We start from the raw sequence: 20604 nt of genomic DNA, 5'->3' as shown, positions 1-20604 counted from the left end.
GTGCCCAGTGGGTTGATGTTAGGACCGAGACCCAAGATTGTCGTGGTAATGAGTTGAATGTCGCTGGAATTTAGAAGATTGAGGGGGGATCTTATAGAAACTTACGAAATTCTTAAGGGGTTGGACAGGCTAGATGCAGGAAGATTGTTCCCAATGTTGGGGAAGTCCAGAACAAGGGGTCACAGTTTAAGGATAAGGGGGAAGTCTTTTACGACCGAGATGAGAAAGTTTTTTTCACACAGAGAGTGGTGAGTCTGTGGAATTCTCTGCCACAGAAGGTAGTTGAGGCCAGTTCATTGGCTATATTTAAGAGGGAGTTAGATGTGGCCCTTGTGGCTAAAGGGATCAGGGGGTATGGAGGGTAGGCAGGTACGGGATACTGAGTTGGATGATCAGCCATGATCATATTGAATGGCGGTGCAGTCTCTGAAGGGCTGAATGGCCTACTCCTGCACCTATTTTCTATGTTTCTATGTTTCTATGAATTTAGGGAAAAGGCCACAATGAATGGAGAACGGAGGTTGAGGAAAGATGAAGATTTTTCTTTTTTTAACCGAAGATTAAACTGGTTGTCAAAACTTGCCGCCGGACCTTGATGGGTTGGCCAGGTGGGCTGAGGAACGCTTGACAGAATTTAACGACGCAGAGAAATGTGAGTTGGTGCATTTTGGGGGCAGTAATTGCAGAATCTATACAGTGGGCTCGGGGGAGCGTTGTAGAGCAGAGGGATCGAGGGGTACAGGTATACCATTCATTGAACGTGGCATCACAGGTTGATAGGGTGGTCAATAGTACTTTGACTTCATCAATAGACAATAGGAGCAGGAGTAGGCCATTCGGCCATTCGAGCCAGCACCACCATTCAACATGATCATGGCTGATCATTCTCAATCAGTACCCCGTTCCTGCCTTCTCCCCATACCCCCTGACTCCGCTATCCTTAAGAGCTCTATCCAGCTCTCTCTTGAATGCATTCAGAGAATTGGCCTCCACTGCCTTCTGAGGCAGATAATTCCACAGATTCACAACTCTCTGACTGAAAAGGTTTTTCCTCATCTCCGTTCTAAATGGCCTACTGTGGCCTGTGGCCCTTGGTTCTGGGCTCCCCCAACATTGGGAACATGTTTCCTGCCTCTAACGTGTCCAACCACTTAATAATCTTATATGTTTCGATAAGATCCCCTCTCATCCTTCTAAATTCAAGTGTATACAAGCCTAGCCGCTCCAGTCTTTCAACATACGCCAGTCCCGCCAGTCAGAGTACTGAGTTGGGAGGAGATCATGTTGCAGTTGTATAAGACATTGGTGAGGGCACATTTAGAGCATTGGGTTCAGTTCTGGGCACCATGTTATAGGAAGAATGTTGACCAGCTGAAAAAGATGCAGAGAAGGTTTACGAGGATGTTGCCAGGACTCGAGGTCCTGAACAGCGAGAGGTTGAGCAGGCTGAGACTCTATTCCTTGGAGCGCAGGAGGACGAGGGGGTGATTTTGTAGAGGTGTACAGAATCACGTGAGAAAGAAATCGGGTAAATGCACAGAGTCTCTTGTCCAGAGTGGGGCAATTGAGAACCAGAGGACATAGGTTTAAGATGAGGGGGGAAGGGGGGAGAAAGATTTAATAGGTACGCGAGGTGTAGCTTTGTTTTTACACAAAGGGTGGTGGGTGTATGGAACGAGCTGCCGTGGGAGGTAGTTAAAGCAGGGACCATCGCAACGTTAAAGAAACATTTGGACAGGTACATGGAAAGGACAGGTTCAGAGGGATATGGGCCAAACACAGGCAGGTGGGACTAGTGTAGATGGGGCATTTTGGTCAGTGAGGCCAAGTTGGGCCGAAGGGCCTGTGTCCACGATGTAGGATTCTAAACCCTGAGAGAGGCTGGAGGGTGGGAGTGTCAGGGAGGAGCGGGTGGACGTGAGACGAAGAATAAGTTACACCACGAAGCGAGGTCGCGGGATTGATGGAGATTGTACCTGCTGTCAGGATGGAGCCCGGGTCACTGGCACATCAAGGCAGCCACTCTGCCTCTGCCACAACATGCCGCCTTACGACACTGTGCCACCCTAATGTAGCAAGGCATCCCAAGCACTAAGTGGACCAGGCAAGAAGCCAAAAGAGATTTTACCAGGTCTGTTAAAAAGGCCAACATAGAAACATAGAAAATAGGTGCAGGAGTGGGCCATTCGGCCCTTCGAGCCTGCACCGCCATTCAATATGATCATGGCTGATCATCCAACTCAGTATCCCTTACCTGCCTTCTCTCCATACCCCCTGATCCCTTTAGCCACAAGGGCCACATCTAACTCCCTCTTAAATATAGCCAATGAACTGGCCTCAACTACCTTTCAGTGGCAGTGAATTCCACAGATTCACCACTCTCTGTGTGAAAAAAAACGTTCTCATCTCGGTCCTAAAAGACTTCCCCCTTATCCTTAAACTGTGACCCCTTGTTCTGGACTTCCCCAACATCGGGAACAATCTTCCTGCATCTAGCTTGTCCAACCCCTTAAGAAGAGGGAATATTTGGATGAATCTGAAAGTCGGCAGCAAATTGGTTGAGAGAATCCCTGGACCTGTTAAGAGTTCACATAACCCAGTGGAAAGTAACAGGGCAACGAGAGAGAGAGAGAGAGAGAGAGAGAGAGAGAGAGAGAGAGAGAGAGAGAGAGAGAGAGAGAGGCACCTATTCTGCCAAGTGCCGCCATGGACCCGATGGGCCAAATGGTGACCGTTGGACTATCCTTTCACAAAATGCTGGAGTAACTCAGCAGGTCAGGCAGCATCTCAGGAAGTGTCACCCATTCCTTCTCTCCTGAGATGCTGCCTGACCTGCTGAGTTACTCCAGCATTTTGTGAATAGATACCTTCGATTTGTACCAGCATTTTCTTGGACTATCCTTGATCAGACTTTGCTGATCGTTAAACGTTATTCCTTATCCTGTATCTGTAACTGTAAATGGCTAAGTAGATATTATCTTGTACCGTTATTCCCTTTATCCTGTGTCAGTACAGTGGACGTCTCGATTGTCATCATGTTTTGCCTTTTTGCTGACTGGATGGCACGCGATAAAAGCTTTTCACTGTACTTCAGTGTAGGAGCCATTTGTGTTTGTATTAGCTGTTTAGTGTATCATATTATTTTGTATCTTGCTGTATTATTTTGTGGACACTTGGGGATTGTCGTGAGATTAATACATATTATGGGCATAACGCTCTGGGCGGAGCCTGAACTCGGTACTATCTGGGAATGCAGAGACGGGAAGCGTCAGACGCGGAGAAGCTATCACGAGATACAGTTCTTCCCAGATCTGTGACGGGTGAAATGCAAATCTGTTTGTATTACGACTTCAATAAACGACTAATTGATCCGAAACGTCGTGAAGATCTCCCTGTTGTCGATTTGCGTCATGGTCGATCAGTCCAGCCTCCGTGAATTGGTGGTAAGCGGAGAGGACTTTATCGCTAGGACCGAAGTTGCCACTGCACTCGGTACACGTGACAATAAACTAAGCCGGGGGTTCCCAACCTTTCTCGTCCCGTTTACCCCTTTGCAACTTTTCGAAAGTAAATTTACTCCCACCCTGTTTTGTTCAGTAATTTGAGTCCACACTTCTACCGTAATAAAGCAACCGACAAAGGGGAAATTTTGAAGTACTGTTTTTAACATCATTATTTTAAGTTCAAATAACAATAATAATAGCACATAGCAAAGTTATTTCACTTATTTATGAACAACTAATGATGAACAGATACCAGAACCAAACACAGTCCGTCAATATGTACAAATCCAGAATCAACAAATTCTATCTTCCTGTCTCCACCTCTATCCTTCCTTTGTCCCGCCCCCCCCCCCCGACATCAGTCTGAAGAAGGGTCTCGACCCGAAACGTCACCCATTCCTTCTCTCCTGAGATGCTGCCTGACCTGCTGAGTTACTCCAGCAATTTTGTGAATAAACACCCTGGGCAAGTGAAATTTACCCTCTGGGGGTAAATTTACCCCAGGTTGGGAACCCTTGAGCTAAGCAGAACTGAAAATGACGTTCAACATCATATGGGTGATCAAGGTACTGGATTCTAATATGACCCGTGGCTATTGAGGGATGATAGTGCTGATTATGTTATTCTGCAGCCAAGGCACTGGGATCACAACTGTTTCTAATTTACTTAAGGACCAAATTCAAATACTCAGTGCAATATATTTGAAAGACTAATCTAAAAGAATCTGTTGCATCCTGGATTTCAGACTGTGACCCAGATCCGAAACAGATATTTTGTTGTGACTAACAACAAGATTTGGTTTCTAAACTGGAAGGTATTCGGCAGCGGTAGATAAATGCAGACGAATCAGAAATGGGAGGAAATGCCGGGTATAAACAAAGTAAAGCAAGCCAATCAAACTAGTTTTTTAAAAAAAGACAAAGTGCTGGAGTAACGCAGCAGGTCAGGCAGCATCTCTGGAGAACACACAGAGGTGACATTTCCGGTTGGGATTAGACAATAGACAATAGACAATAGGTGCAGGGGTAGGCCATTCAGCCCTTCGAGCCAGCACCGCCATTCAATGCGATCATGGCTGATCACTCTCAATCAGTACCCCGTTCCTGCATTCTCCCCATACCCCCTCACTCCGCTATCCTTAAGAGCTCTATCCAGCTCTCTCTTGAAAGCATCCAACGAACTGGCCTCCACTGCCTTCTGAGGCAGAGAATTCCACACCTTCACCACTCTCTGACTGAAAAAGTTCTTCCTCATCTCCGTTCTAAATGGCCTACCCCTTATTCTTAAACTATGGCCCCTTGTTCTGGACTCCCCCAACATTGGGAACATGTTTCCTGCCTCTAATGTGTCCAATCCCCTAATTATCTTATATGTTTCAATAAGATCCCCCCTCATCCTTCTAAATTCCAGTGTATACAAGCCTAATTGCTCCAGCCTTTCAACATACGACAGTCCCGCCATTCCGGGAATTAACCTAGTGAACCTACGCTGCACGCCCTCAATAGCAAGAATATCCCTCATCAAATTTGGAGACCAAAACTGCACACAGTACTCCAGGTGCGGTCTCACCAGGGCCCGGTACGGTCTCACCAGGGCCCGGTACAACTGTAGAAGGACCTCTTTGCTCCTATACTCAACTCCACTTGTTATGAAGGCCAACATTCCATTGGCTTTCTTCACTGCCTGCTGTACCTGCATGCTTCCTTTCAGTGACTGATGCACTAGGACACCCAGATCTCGTTGAACATCCCCTCTTCCTAACTTGACACCATTCAGATAATAATCTGCCTTTCTATTCTTACTTCCAAAGTGAATAACCTCACACTACTTGTGTCTTTTTTTTTTGTAAACCAGCATCTGCAGTTCCTTGTTAGAGTCATAGAGTGATACAGTGTGGAAACAGGCCCTTCGGCCCATCTCGCCCACGCCGGCCAACATGTCCCAGATTGAGAATGATCAGCCATGATCACATTGAATGGCAGTGCTGGCTCGAAGGGCCGTATGGGCTACTCCTGCACCTATTGTCTATTGTCTATACACTAGTCCCACTTGCCTGCTTCTGGTCCATAGCCGTCCAAACCTGTCCTGTCCATGAACCTGTCTAACTGTTTCTTGAACGATGGGATAGACCCGGCCTCAACTCCCTCCTCTGGCGGCTTGTTCCATACACCCACCACCCTCTGTGTGAAAATGTTACCGCTCAGATTCCGATTCAATCTTTTCCCCTTCACCTTGAAGGGGAACCTGTGTCCTCTGGTCCACGATTCCCCCTCTCTGGGCAAGAGACTCTGTGCATCTATCTGTGCCAAAATCAACCGAGTCTACATTTGTTGCATGACGGTAAAGGAAAAACATGTTTGAATTACACAATGTCAATGATTTAGTTTTTGCTTTAGTGATACAGTTAGCCCACGACAGCCAGCGATCATCCCGTACACTAGTACGACCGTACACTCTAGGGATAATTTACAGAAGAAAATTAACCAACAAGCCCGCATGAATCATAGATTCATAGTCATTCAGGTTCACGAGGTTAATCCCTGGGATGGAGGGACAGTCATATGAGGAAAGATTGGAAAGACTGGGCTTGTATTCACTGGAGTTTAGAAGGATGAGAGGGGATCTTATAGAGACGTATAAAATTATAAAAGGACTGGACAAGCTAGATGCAGGAAAAATGTTCTCTGGCCAGTTCTCTGAATGCATTCAAAAGAGAGCTAGATAGAGCTCTTAAGGATAGCGGAGTCAGGGGGAATGGGGTAAAGGCAGGAATGTGGTACTGATTGAGAATGATCAGCCATGATCACATTGAATGGCGGTGCTGGCTCGAAGGGCCGAATGGCCTACTCCTGCACCTATTGTCTATTGCCACTGTGCCGCCCTTCTGTTCTCCCAGTGTTTGACTTGCAGTTTAAGACTGGATGTCAAACAAATCTGAGCACAGATGGGAGATAGCTGGGAGATACAGCTGGATATTGTCAGCGCAAACACAGAACCTTGTCCTTAGATCACATCGCCAAGGCTCAGTATACAGAGGAGGAAACCAAAATAGACCCTTCCTGAAAATTCCCATTGGAACAGATCCATCGGCTGCTCTTTCCGAAAAAAAAAACCAAAACCCCTTTCTCTCCTGGGTTCAGAACGAATGGCTCGCAGTTGATCAGTCCAACAGAAGAACAGGAAAGAAAACTGCAGATGCTGGTTAAAATCGAAAGTAGACTCAAAATGCTGGAGTAACTCAGCGGGTCATCGGCGAGACCAAACGCAGGCTCGGCGATCGTTTCGCTGAACACCTCCGCTCAGTCCGCCTTAACCTACCTGATCTCCCGGTGGCTCAGCACTTCAACTCCCCCTCCCACTCCCAATCTGACCTTTCCGTCCTGGGCCTCCTCCATTGTCAGAGTGAGGCCCAGTGCAAATTGGAGAAACAGCACCTCATATTTCGCTTACACCCCAGCGGTATGGACATTAACTTCTCTAACTTCAGATCGTCCCAGCTTTCCCTCTCTCTCCATCCCCTCCCCCTTCCCAGTTCTCCCACTAGTCTTCCTGTCTCCGACTACATCCTATCTTTGTCCCGCCCCCTCCCCTGACATCAGTCTGAAGAAGGGTCTCGACCCGAAACGTCACCCATTCCTTCACTCCCGAGATGCTGCCTGACCCGCTGAGTTACTCCAGCGTTTTGTGTCTACATTCCCTTATCATGCATCTTTACACTGTAGATGGGTCGATTGTAGTCATGTATTGTCTTTCCACTGACAAAAACCTTTCATTGCACCTCGGTCCACGGGACAATAAACTGAACAGAATAGGTTTAGGTTTGTTATTGTCATGAGTAAGGAGGTACAGTGAAGGCGAGCAAGGACTTTAATCCTTGGAGTGCAGGGGGCTGAGAGGGGGAGGGAAGTTTTGTTATCCATGCGACCAAATCAGATAATATACACAAATACGACAATAGACAATAGGTGCAGGAGTAGGCCATTCGGCCCTTCATGCCAGCATCTCCATTCAATGTGATCATGGCTGATCATTCACAATCAGTACCCCGTTCCTGCCTTCTCCCCATACCCCCTGACTCCGCTATCCTTAAGAGCTCTATCTAGCTCTCTCTTGAATGCATTCAGAGAATCGGCCTCCAATGCCTTCTGAGGCAGAGAATTCCACAGATTCACAACTCTCTGACTGAAAACGTTTTTCCTCATCTCCGTTCTAAATGGCCTACCCCTTATTCTTAAACTGTGGCCCCTGGTTCTGGACTCCCCCAACATTGGGAACATGTTTCCTGCCTCTAACGTGTCCAACCCCTTAATAATCTTATATGTTTCGAAAAGATCCCCTCTCATCCTTCTAAATTCCAGCGTATACAAGCCTAGTCGCTCCAGTCTTTCAACATATGACAGTCCCGCCATTCCGGGAATTAACCTAGTGAACCTACGTTGCACTCCCTCAATAGCAAGAATGTCCTTCCTCAAATTTGGAGACCAAAACTGCACACAGTACTCCACAATACACTCAAGACAAACTCAACTGCAATAGAGCAAAGAGTCATACTCAATTACAAAAGATAGAGCAAAGAGTTAACATGAAACAAAGTCATTTGGTTTGAGTTCATAACAGCTCTAAGTAAATTCCAGTTAGGTCACCTCCCCACCCTCTTCCCCCTGGCCCTGCTTTCTATCCTGTCAGACTCTCAAGCAAAATTATCTATTTTGTTAAAGTGTTTTATGAGCTGTATAAAACAGGTGTTCCACAACAGGTACCAAAAATTACAGGTTTCAGATTGGTGTGCTTGTGAAGAATGCATTCCCATCCAACAGCATCTCTGAAGACACAAAAGTGCTGGAGTAACTTGGAGCAACTTGGGTCTGAAGAAGGGTCTCGACCCGAAACATAACTCATTCCTTCTCTCCAGAGATGCTGCCTGTCCCCGCTGAGTTACTCCAGCATTTTGTGTCTAACTTGGAAACAGTTTGTTCTGCATGATTAATGCATGTCGGAAACTCTTCTCACATGGAGAGTCACGCAGCATAGAAACAGGTCTTCCAGCCCAACTCATCCATGCCAACCATCATGTCCCATCTCAAGTCAGCCCCACTAACCTGCGTTTTACCCGTATCCCACTAAACATTTCTTATCGATGCACCTTTAGTTTAATTTAGTTTAGAGATACAGCACGAAAACAGACCGGTCGGCCCGCCGGGTCCACACCGACCAACAAACCCCGCACAGTAACACCATCCTACACACACTAGCGACACTTACACCAAGCCAATTAACCTACAAACCTGCACGTCTTTGGAATGCGGGAGGAAACCGAAGATCTCGGAGAAAACCCACGCGGGTCACAGGGAGAACGTACAAACTCCGTAGACAGAACCCGTAGTCGGGATCGAATCGGGTCTCTGGCGCATTAAGCCACCGTGTGACCTCCAAATGTCTTAAATGTTATTATACCTGCCACAACTACCGCTGGCAGCTCAGAGTTAGTCATGCGGCTCAGAATCTGGCCCTTCGGCCCATTTAATCCATGCGAACCATCAGCCAACCATCCATACAAATCTTTGATCTACTTGATCGGACTACTTTCATCGGGCTTTACTGGCTTTATCTTGCACTAAACGTTACTCACGTTATTCCCTTGTTGACACAAAATGCTGGAGTAACTCAGCGGGTCAGGCAGCATCTCAGGAGAGAAGGAATGGGTGATGTTTCGGGTCGAGACCCTTCTTCAGTCTGAGATGCTGCATGAACCTGCTGAGTTACTCCAGCATTTTAATAGACAATAGACAACAGGTGCAGGAGGAGGCCATTCGGCCCTTTGAGCCAGCACCGCCATTCAATGTGATCATGGCTGATCAATCAGTACCCCATTCCTGCCTTCTCCCCATACCCCCTGAATCTGCTATCCTTAAGAGCTCTATCTAGCTCTCTCTTGAATGCATTCAGAGAATTGGCCTCCACTGCCTTCTGAGGCACAGAATTCCACAGATTCACAACTCTCTGACAGAAAAAGTTTTTCCTCATCTCAGTTCTAAATGGCCTACCCCTTATTCTTAAACTGTGGCCCCTTGTTCTGGACTCCCCCAACTTTGGGAACTTGTTTCCTGCCTCTAACGTGTCCAACCCCTTAATAATCTTATATGTTTCGATAAGATCCCCTCTCATCCTTCTAAATTCCAGTGTATACAAGCCCAGTCGCTCCAGTTTTTCAACATACGACAGTCCCGCCATTCCGGGAATTAACCTCGTAAACCTACGCTGCACACCCTCAATAGCAAGAATATCCTTCTTCAAATTTGGAGACCAAAACTGCACACAGTACTCCAGGAGGGTGAGATCAGCCACGATTGAATGGCGGAGTGGACTCGATGGGCCGAATGGCCTAATTCTGCTCCTACAACTTGTGAGCCGTGTTGCCCACCAAATAACCAACGCAACATTTAGCAAAACTTGATTATACCAAAGAAACTGCACACACGAGCCGAGAATATATTGATGCGGCAGTACCATAACCTTGAACTTTCCGACATTAAAAACCTTTAACACAAGGAAAAAATCCTTACCATTTTTGCTGACGTCTAGTTCCCTGAGATTGATGAGGTTGGAAATGGATGCTGGCAAGATGGAGAGATCATTATCGGGCATACTCAACTTGTGTAGAGACTGGCAGTTGAACAGTTGCTGTTCAGTAGGGGGGAGGTGGGGAGAAGGGAAAACAAAAGAGGTCAATTGTAAAAAAATTAATTGAAACAAGTTTTTACAAAAATGAATCAAAAGCCATTTAAGAGAGAAGATTAAACATGTATTCAACAGGACTTTTAGTTTAGCTTAAAGATACAGCTCGGAAACACGCCCTTTGATCCATTTAGTTGATATCGACCAGCGGCCCATCCACACTAAAAAGGGACAGGTGTGTGTGTGTGTGTGTGTGTGTGTGTGTGTGTGTGTGTGTGTGTGTGTGTGTGTGTGTGTGTGCGTGCGTGCGTGCGTGCGTGCGTGCGTGCGTGCGTGCGTGCGTGCGTGCGTGCGTGCGTGCGTGTGTGTGAGAGAGAGAGAGAGAGAGAGAGAGAAAACTGGAGAAAACCCACGCAGGTCACGGGGAGAATGAGCAAACTCCATAAAGAAACAGGATCGAACAGGGCGGCCACGGTGGCGCAGCGGTAGAGTTGCTGCCTTACAGCGAATGCAGCGCCGGAGACTCAGGTTCGATCCTGACTACGGGCGCCGTCTGTACGTTCTCCCCGTGACCAGCGTGGGTTTTCTCCGAGTTCTTCGGTTTCCTCCCACACTCCAAAGACGTACAGGTCTGTAGGTTAATTGACTGGGTAATATGTAAAAATTGTCCCTAGTGGGTGTAGGATAGTGTTAGTGTGCGGGGATCGCTGGGCGGCGCGGACTCGGTGGGCCGAAGGGCCTGTTTCCGCGCTGTATCTCTAAATCTAAAATCTAAAAAAATCCCAACCACGGATTCTGTGGGTACGGGTTTTCTCCGGAGATCTTCGGTTTCCTCCCACACTCCAAAGACGCACAGGTGTGTAGGTTAATTGGCTTGGCGTATGCATACATTTTCCCTAGGGATCATGTTAATAAGTTAGATAGAGCTCTAGGGGCTAGTGGAATCAGGGGATATGGGGAGAAGGCAGGCACGGGTTACTGATTGTGGATGATCAGCCATGATCACAATGAATGGCGGTGCTGGCTCGAAGGGCCAAATGGCCTCCTCCTGCACCTATTGTCTATTATTGTTATTTGAACTTAAAATAATAATGTTAAAAACAGTATATTTCCCCTTTGTCTGTTCCTTTAATTACGGTAGAAGTGTAAACTCAAATTACAGAACAAAACAGGGCGGGGGTAAATTTACTTTCGAAAGGTTGCCAGGGGTAGACAATAGACAATAGGTGCAGGAGGAGGCCATTCGGCCCTTCGAGCCAGCACCACCATTCAATGTGATCGTGGCTGATCATTCTCAATCAGTACCCCGTTCCTGCCTTCTCCCCATACCCCCTGACTCCGCTATCCTTAAGAGCTCTATCTAGCTCTCTCTTGAATGTATTCAGAGAATTGGCCTCCACTGCCTTCTGAGGCAGAGAATTCCACAGATTCACAATTCTCTGGGTGAAAACGTTTCTTCTCACCTCAGTTTTAAATGGCCTCCCCTTTATTCTTCGACTGTGTGGCCCCTGGTTCTGGTCTCCCCCAGCACTGGGAACATATTTCCTGCATCTACCTTGTCAAGTCCTTTTTATATCAGTTTATACCCAGTTTATACGTCTCTATAAGATCCCCTCTCATCCTTCTAAACTCCAGTGAATACAAGCCTAGTCTTTCCAATTACAAGCCTAGTCTTGCCAGCGAAGGTGACGTTTTGGGTCGAGACCCTTCCTCAGACTGAAGAAGACTTTGGGCGGTGCAGCGGTAGAGTTGCTGCCTTACAGAGTTGCTGCCTTTCAGCGAATGACAATAGACAATAGGTGCAGGAGTAGGCCATTCGGCCCTTCGAGCCAGCACCGCCATTCAATGTGATCATGGCTGATCATTCTCAATCAGTACCCCGTTCCTGCCTTCTCCCCGTACCCCCTGACTCCGCTATCCTTAAGAGCTCTATCTAGCTCTCTCTTGAATGCATTCAGAGAATTGGCCTCCACTGCCTTCTGAGGCAGAGAATTCCACAGATTCACAACTCTCCGACTGAAAAAGTTTTTCATCATCTCCGTTCTAAATGGCCTACCCCTTATTCTTAAACTGTGGCCCCTTGTTCTGGACTCCCCCAACATTGGGAACATGTTTCCTGCCTCTAACGTGTCCAACCCCTTAATAATCTTATACGTTTCGATAAGATCTCCTCTCATCCTTCTAAATTCCAGTGTATACAAGCCTAGTCTCTCCAGTCTTTCAACATATGGTAGTCCCGCCATTCCGGGAATTAACCTAGTAAACCTACGCTGCACGCCCTCAATAACAAGAATATCCTTCCTCAAATTTGGAGACCAAAACTGCACACAGTACTCCAGGTGCGGTCTCACGGGACGGAAAAGGTTGGGAACCCGCGCCGCACGACGACAGCTCTACCGCTGCGCCACCATGCCCATTTACCCCGCGCAAGATGGCGCCTCACCTTCGGAAGCTCTTCAATCTGGTTGGCATCTAAGTAAAGTTCTTCCAAAGTCTTGTCGAAAGGGAAGATCTCCTTGGGCACTTGCTCCAGACTGCAGTGGGAATAGTCCAACACGGTGACAGCTTCCTCCTCGCCTCGGAGACACCGGCACGGCACCAGGCGGCCAAACAGATTACGTTTCGTCGTCATGATCAAGCGCTGCAAGACAAAGACGATTCATTGAGATCTCTGGTGCCCCGAAAATTATTCATGTCCGTCCACTTCACTTCACAAAAAAAATACTTTTTCACGGGGAGAACGTACAAACTCCATAGCTTCCCCCAGAGCTCTATCTCGAGCTGAGAAGGCAGTGGAGGCCAATTCTCTGAATGCATTCAAGAGAGAGCTAGATAGAGCTCTTAAGGATAGCGGAGTCAGGGGATACGGGGAGAAGGCAGGAACGGGGTACTGATTGAGAATGATCAGCCATGATCAGCCATGATCACATTGAATGGCGGTGCTGGCTCGATGGGCCGAATGGCCTACTCCTGCACCTATTGTCTATTGAGAAGGAACCTTTTCACCCAGAGAGTTGTGAATTTGTGGAATTCTCTGCCACAGAAGGCAGTGGAGGCCAAATCACTGGATGGATTGAAGAGAGAGTTCGATAGAGCTCTGGGGGCTAGTGGAACCAAGGGCCATCTTTAATCGGACTTTATAACCATATAACCATATAACAACTACAGCACGGAAACAGGCCCGTTCGGCCCTACCAGTCCATGCCGACCACTCTCTCTGACCTAGTCTCATCTACCTGCTCTCAGACCATAACCCTCCAATCCCCTCTCATCCATATACCTATCCAATTTACTCTTAAATAATAAAATCGAGCCTGCCTCCACCACTTCCACCGGAAGCCCTTTCCACACAGCCACCACCCTCTGAGTAAAGAAGTTACCCCTCATGTTACCCCTAAACTTTTGTCCCTCAATTCTGAAGTTATGTCCCCTTGTTGGAATCTTCCCCACTCTCAAGGGGAAAAGCCTACCCACGTCAACTCTGTCCGTCCCTCTTAAAATTTTAAAAACCTCTATCAAGTCCCCCCTCAACCTTCTACGCTCCAAAGAATAAAGACCCAACCTGTTCAACCTCTCTCTGTAGCTTAAGTGCTGAAACCCAGGCAACATTCTAGTAAATCTCCTCTGTACCCTCTCCCACTAAACGTTATTCCCTTTATCCTGTATCTGTACAAGGTGGACAGCTCAATTGTAATCGTGTATTGTCCTTCTGCTGACTGGTCAGTTCGCAACGAAAAAGCTTTTAACTTTAGTTTAGATTAGTTTATTGTCATGTGCACCAAGGTACCGTGGAAAGCCTTTGCCGTCCAGTCAGCAGAAAGACGACATGTGATTAAACTCGAGCCATTTACAGTGAATAGATACATAAGGGAATAATATTTAGCGCAAGGTAAAGCCGGCAAAGTCCGATCAAGGAAAGTCCGAGGGTCACCAAAGAGGTAGGTCGTAGTTCGGGACTGCTCTCTGGTTACAGAAACATAGGTGCAGGAGGAGGCCATTCGGCCCTTCGAGCCAGCACCGCCATTCATTGTGATTATGGCTGATCGTGCACAATCAGTAATCCATCAGGTTGTGGTAGGATGATTCAGTTGCCTGATAACAGCTGCGAAGAAACTGTCCCTGCACCTCGATACACGTGATAATACTAAACTAAAAATATAGCTCCAACACACCCAGTTTTAGTAAAGTTTGTTTTAATGCTATGACAATTCCACCTGTTATTGAAAACAAGTAAATTTGGTTCAAGTCAATACCGAAAGACAATTATGAACTCAAAACGGCATTTGAACAAGCACACTTTTGATGCAGCACTCTTTAAGGTTTGGTTTTGCTGGGGGATTAAAAAGTTATGCTCATGGGACAAGTCTGAGTAATTGGGAAAATATTTCACATTCCACCAGCACCACTCCACTGCATATCCGGCTCATCTCATGTGTGGGAACGGCAGATGCTGGTTTAAACACATGAAGATCGACACGACATGCTGGAGTAACTCAGCGGGGCAGGCAGCATCTCTGGAGAAAAGGAATAGGTGACGCTTCGGGTCTGAAGAAGGGTCTCGACCTGAAATGTCCACCTATTCCTTTTCACCAGAGATGCTGCCTGTCCCGCTGAGTTACTCCAGCATTTTGTGTTCATCTTAAATGTGACCCACATCACTTCACAGTTTTAATTACAATACTAGATCAAGTGGACCAGTTGGGTCCAAACCTCCCCTGCATTGGTGCGGCACCCTCTCCTTCCTCCCCTCCCTCCACCCTCCCCCCCTCCCTCCACCCTCCCCCCCTCCCTCCCTCCACCCTCCCCCCTCCCAATCCCTCCCCCCTCCCCTCCCCACTTTCTCATCTCTCCCCCTCCCTCCAGTCCCTCCCTCTCCTCCTCCCAATCCCTCCCCCTCCCACCTCCCCTCCCCACTTTCTCATCTCTCCCCCTCCCTCCAGTCCCTCCCTCTCCTCCTCCCAATTCCTCCCCCTCCCACCTCCCCTCCCCACTTTCCCATCTCTCCCCCTCCCTCCACCCCCTCCCTCCACTCCCTCCCTCCTCCCCGCCCTCCTCCCATACCTACCCCCTCCTCCTTCCCCCTTCCCCTCCCCCCACTCCATCCCCCTCAACCCCACTTATCCTCCCTCCTTACCCCCTCCCTCCCCCCTTCCTCCCGAGGAGATAGATTTAAACTTTAGAATGTGAATAACTTAAAAAATATAACACTGATTTCAATGAAACATCTTCCGTTAGCACCAAAGGGACGACGGTGAGTAAGGTGGGCCTAAAATTGTGTACTGTTTTAGCTGTTTTAGCTGTAGTTCAGGAACAAACAAACAAACAAACAAGAGTTTTAGTATATAGATGTATTTTGGAAACCCTTAACCTTTAATCTTAAGTTAAATGTATTTATATTTGCGTGTAAGTTAGAAGGCATTAAAGGGGATGCTGTCAGACCCCCTGAGTTACTCCAACTTTTCACATCGACACCAATCCTCTCAACTGGATTCTTACCCTTCCAAAATGTTATGTTTTTTTAAGCCACTGTGTTATTACATTTTATTTATATCGTTTCAAATGATTACATACCCAGGACACCAGTGGGTTGAAAATGAAATGGAGACATTTCCTCTTTGCAATCTCTCCAAGAACAACATTTTTTCCTTTAAGATTTTTCTGAAGAGGAACACATCTCACACTCATCTTCCAATGGCTTGCCTGCTTCAAATATTCCCTCACTCATGCCAGCTCTGTTGAACTCCGAGTTGGAGAGCTTACGTACAAATAGCACAATGGCGCAGTGGTAGAGTTGCTGCCTTACAGCGCCAGAGACCCGGGTTCCATCCTGACCTATGGCTGCCGTCTGTAAGTAGCTTGTACGTTCTCCCCGAGACCGCGTGGGTTTTCTCCGGGTGCTTTCCTCTCGCACGCCAAAGACGTACGGGTTTGTTGGGTAATTGGCTACGGTAAACTGTCCCGAGTGTGTGTAGGATAGTGCTGGTGTACGGGGTGATCGCTGGTCGGCACGGACTCGGTGGGCCAAAGACGGCTGTTTCCACAATGCATCGCTAATGGCTAGAGTTTAGCGTGAATAGTGAAAGGCTTCGATAACACTGCTGCGCTGGTCAAGAAGGCACAGCAACGACTGTTCTACCTAAGAACACTGAAAAAGTCTGGTCTACCCCAACAGCTGCTGACGACCTTCTACCGCTGCACCATAGAGAGCATCCTAACACATGGCATCCCTGTGTGGTACCTCAGCTGCACGGAGGCAGAAAGGAAAGATCTACAGCGGGTAGTCCATAGAGCTCAGAGGGCCATCGGAACACAGCTACCAGACTTGGAGGGCATCTACAACACACGATGCCTCAGAAAAGCCACCAGCATCCACAAAGACTCTTCACAGTCTGTTCGAACTCCTTCCATCGGGCAGACGATACAAGGCCTTCTACGCCCGCACCTCCAGACTCAGGAACAGCTTCATCCCCAGGGCCATAGCTGCTATGAACCGGTCCTGCTGAGCCGGATGGTCACAACGCATAGATCAACTTGCACTTTACCCTGTCTAAAACTGTTACAATTGTTTCGTTGGGTTGCTGTTGTCTAAATTAATTAATTTATTGCATCATATGGGAGGCGCATTCCCAATCTCGTTGTACCCCTGGGTACAATGACAATAAAGATATATTGTATTGTATTGTATTGTATTGCAGAGTGGATGTTTCCAACGTGGGAGAGTCTCCAACCAGAGGTCACAGTCTCAGAATAAAGGGGCGCATCTTTAGAAAGGAGATGTGGAGGAATTTATTTAGTCAGAGGGTGGTGAATCTGTGGAATTCATTGCCACAGAGGACTGCGGAGGCCAAGTCAATAGATATTTTTAAGGTAGAGGTAGATAGATTCTTGATTCGTACGGGAGTTAGGGGTTATGGGGAGAAGGCGGGAGAATGGGGTTGAGAGGGAGAGACAGATCAGCCACGATTGAACGGCGGAGTAGCATAGCTAATTCGTGGAACATTGCCACAGTGGGCTGGGGAGGCCAAGTCAGTGGATATTTTTAAGGCAGAGAGAGTTGCTGCTTTACAGCGAATGCAGCGCCGGAGACTCAGGTTCGATCCTGACTACGGGTGCTGCACTGTAAGGAGTTTGTACGTTCTCCCCGTGACCTGCGTGAGTTTTCTCCGAGATCTTCGGTTTCCTCCCACACTCCAAAGACGTACAGGTATGTAGGTTAATTGGCTGGGTAAATGTAAAAATTGTCCCTAGTGGGTGTAGGATAGTGTTAATGTACGGGGATCGCTGGGCGGCACGGACTTGGAGGGCCGAAAAGGCCTGTTTCCGGCTGTATATATATGATATGATGATATGATGATAGACAAATTCGTGATTAGAATGGGTTATGGGGAGAAGGGAGGAGAATGGGATCAGGAGGCAGAGATCAGTCATGGTTGAATGGTGGAGCGGACTCGACGGGCCGAATTCTACTCCTATAACTTGTGAACTTGAGAATTACCACAAAATATTGGTCCAACTGTATAAGACCACGACAGGAATAGATAGGGTAAATACACAGTCGTTTACCCAGAGGACAGAGATAGGAGACAGTGATACGAGAGATACACCGATCAGCCAAAACATTACGACCTGATGAGCCAAAACATTATGACCACCTGCCTAATATGCTGTTGGTCCTCCGTGTGCAGCCCCATACGCAGCAGGGTGCGATGCACTGTGTATTGTGACACATTCCTCCCGTGACCACCATTAACATTTTCTGTGACTTGTGCCACAGCCGACCTTCTGTTGGATTCGGACCAGACGGGACAGCCTTCGTTGCCCTCGCGCATCGATGAGCCTTGGGCGCCCAACACCCTGTCTGTCGCCGGTTTGTGGTTTGTCCCTCCTCGGACCACTGTCGGTCGGTACTCACCACTGCTGACCGGGAGCACCCCACATGCCTTGCCGTTTCAGAGATGCTCTGCCCCAGTCGTCTGGCCAGAACAATTTGGCCCTTGTCAAAGTCGCTCAGGTCTTTATTCCTGCCCATTTCTCCTGCATCCAACACATCCACTTTAAGAACTGACTGTTCACTTGCTGCCTAATATATCCCACCCCTTGAACAGGTGCCACTGTAACGAGATAGCCAATGTTATTCACTTCGCCTGTCAGTGGTCGTAATGTTTTGGCTGATCGGTGGTGGAGAGATATGGAACAAATGAGTGAAAGATGAGCAAAAAAAGTAACGATGATCAAGGAAAGGCGGGGCCCACAATGGTCCAACATTGGCCGTGAGGTAGATGATGATAGAGGACAGCTGTGCTAAAATGAACGACAGAAAAAACCCCCCATCATAAATTAAATGTTTGCTTATCTAAATTTAATTAAAACGGAACATTCTGTTGATAAAACTACACCATGACAACTCGGCCCAGGCTCAGATTTTGCAGCTAATCTATTAAGTGACATCTCAAATTGCAATTGAATGTATTTTCTTTGAAAGTAATTCCATTCAAGCTGGCTGGCCAGATTGCCACTTGGGTTTCAGTGATAAGAGGCTCATTGTTCTGCGCAAACATTCGATTGCAAACACTGAACGGTTTGGAGTCCTTAAAATTGCCATGGAAAATGTAGCCAACGCTCCAGAGCAACTTCAGTACATTGCAATAAAGCATCACAAACCAAACACCGACAGCACATTTCCCGTCAAATTATCATATCATATCATATATATACAGCCGGAAACAGGCCTTTTCGGCCCTCCAAGTCCGTGCCGCCCAGCGATCCCCGCACATTAACACTATCCTACACTCACTAGGGACAATTTTTTACATTTACCCAGCCAATTAGTGTGGGAGGAAACCGAAGATCTCGGAGAAAACCCACGCAGGTCACGGGGAGAACGTACAAACTCCTTACAGTGCAGCACCCGTAGTCAGGATCGAACCTGAGTCTCCGGCAGCGCGGTAACGTGTCCACACCGACCAACATGCCCCATCTGCACTAGTCCCACCTTGGCCCATATCCCTCTAAACCTGTCCTATCCATGTACCTGTCCAAATGCTTCTTAAACGTTGCAATAGTCCCTGCCTCAACTACCTCCTCCGGCAGCTCGTTCCATACACCCACCCCACTTTGTGTAAAATAGTTACCCCTCAAGTTCCTATTAAATCTTTCCCCCCTTCAACTTAAATCTATGCATTCTGGTTCACAATTCATCTACTCTGGGCAAAAAGACAGTACCTTTACCCAATCTGTTTTCTAGCCCCAGCCACAGGGATGGGCATAATTACACAAGGTTACTTCGATGGAAAGCACTCCTGCCAAACAAGACAGAGTAGGTGACTGGGCTACAGTAACTTCAGCTGTTGGCACACTATCGCGTTACACACTTCATTTTGTGCTGCTCAAACATTTATAATGGCAAGCAGGATTTTTCTAATCCTGCTTCCGTATTCCCGGCACGAACAGGTTAGAAAAATGCATGTTCGTGATTAATCCATCCAAAGCTTCTCCACGGGTCAGTGGAGATCTGTAGAACGCCTGTTCTAAAAAGCAACCTTCAGACGTAAAGTGTGTGGAGGAACTGCACATGCCAGTAACCACCAAAGATAGACACAAAATAGGAGGAGAGAAGGGACGGGTGACTTTTCAGGGCCCAGAACCTTTTTCAAACGCAGGCGATCATGCTCTTTAAGAGGCTTACAGGCACATCGAAGTGCAGGGAATATAGACATGTAGAGGCAGACAAGATCCGTTTAACACCACATTTGGCACAAACATCGGGCAACCAAGGGCCGTTGCTGTGTTGTCCTTTCCGGTCGGTGGCTTAATACGTAAAAAGGCACAAGGTGGCGGGGGGGGGGGGGGGGGGGGGGGGGAGGGGCGAGAACAATGTGGGACCCGCAGTGGGGGGAGCTGCAGAGAGAATTGGAAAGACTGGGCTTGTATTCACTGGAGTTTAGAAGGATGAGAGGGGATCTTATAGAGAGACCTATAAAATTATGAAAGGACTGGACAAGCTAGATGCAGGAAAAATGTTCCCAATGTTGGGGGAGTCCAGAACCAGGGGCCACACAGTCTAAGAATAAAGGGGAGGCCATTTAAAACTGAGGTGAGGGAAAGCTTTTTCACCCAGAGAGTTGTGAATTTGTGGAATTCTCTGCCACAGAGGGCAGTGGAGGCCAATTCACTGGATGAATGTAAGAGAGAGTTAGATAGAGCTCTAGAGGCTAGTCAGTGGAATCAAGGGATGTGGGGAGAAGGCAGGCACAGGTTACTGCTTGTGGTTGATCAGCCATGATCACAATGAATGGCGGTGCTGGCTCGAAGGGCCAAATGGCCTCCTCCTGAACCTATTTTCTACGTTTCTATGTGTGCATAAACAAATAATCTCACAGTGACGTGTCATGTGTGCTAACAAAGTATCAATCAATTCAGTCTGAAG

At 47.5% G+C, this 20604-nt stretch overlaps 1 protein-coding gene across 3 annotated transcripts in view; it reads right to left on the bottom strand.

Moving 5' to 3' along the window:
* Positions 1-12819, bottom strand: part of erbin (erbb2 interacting protein) — a 160016-nt gene extending 147197 nt beyond the window's left edge. For 2 of the 3 annotated variants that reach the window (XM_078396706.1, XM_078396709.1), the window contains exons 1-2: positions 12622-12819; positions 10067-10184 (exon numbers count right to left, since the gene is read on the bottom strand). In XM_078396706.1, the coding sequence (XP_078252832.1) occupies positions 10067-10184; positions 12622-12810 (307 nt within the window). In that variant the 5' untranslated portion in view covers positions 12811-12819. The remainder of the gene's footprint in view (positions 1-10066; positions 10185-12621) is intronic. The other variant, XM_078396708.1, reaches the window with a different exon arrangement.
* Positions 12820-20604: the final 7785 nt, after the last annotated feature.

This window comes from Rhinoraja longicauda, chromosome 3 (genome assembly GCF_053455715.1).
Source record: "Rhinoraja longicauda isolate Sanriku21f chromosome 3, sRhiLon1.1, whole genome shotgun sequence".
NCBI lineage: Eukaryota > Metazoa > Chordata > Chondrichthyes > Rajiformes > Arhynchobatidae > Rhinoraja > Rhinoraja longicauda.
This window is presented reverse-complemented; position numbering and strand designations above follow the sequence as displayed.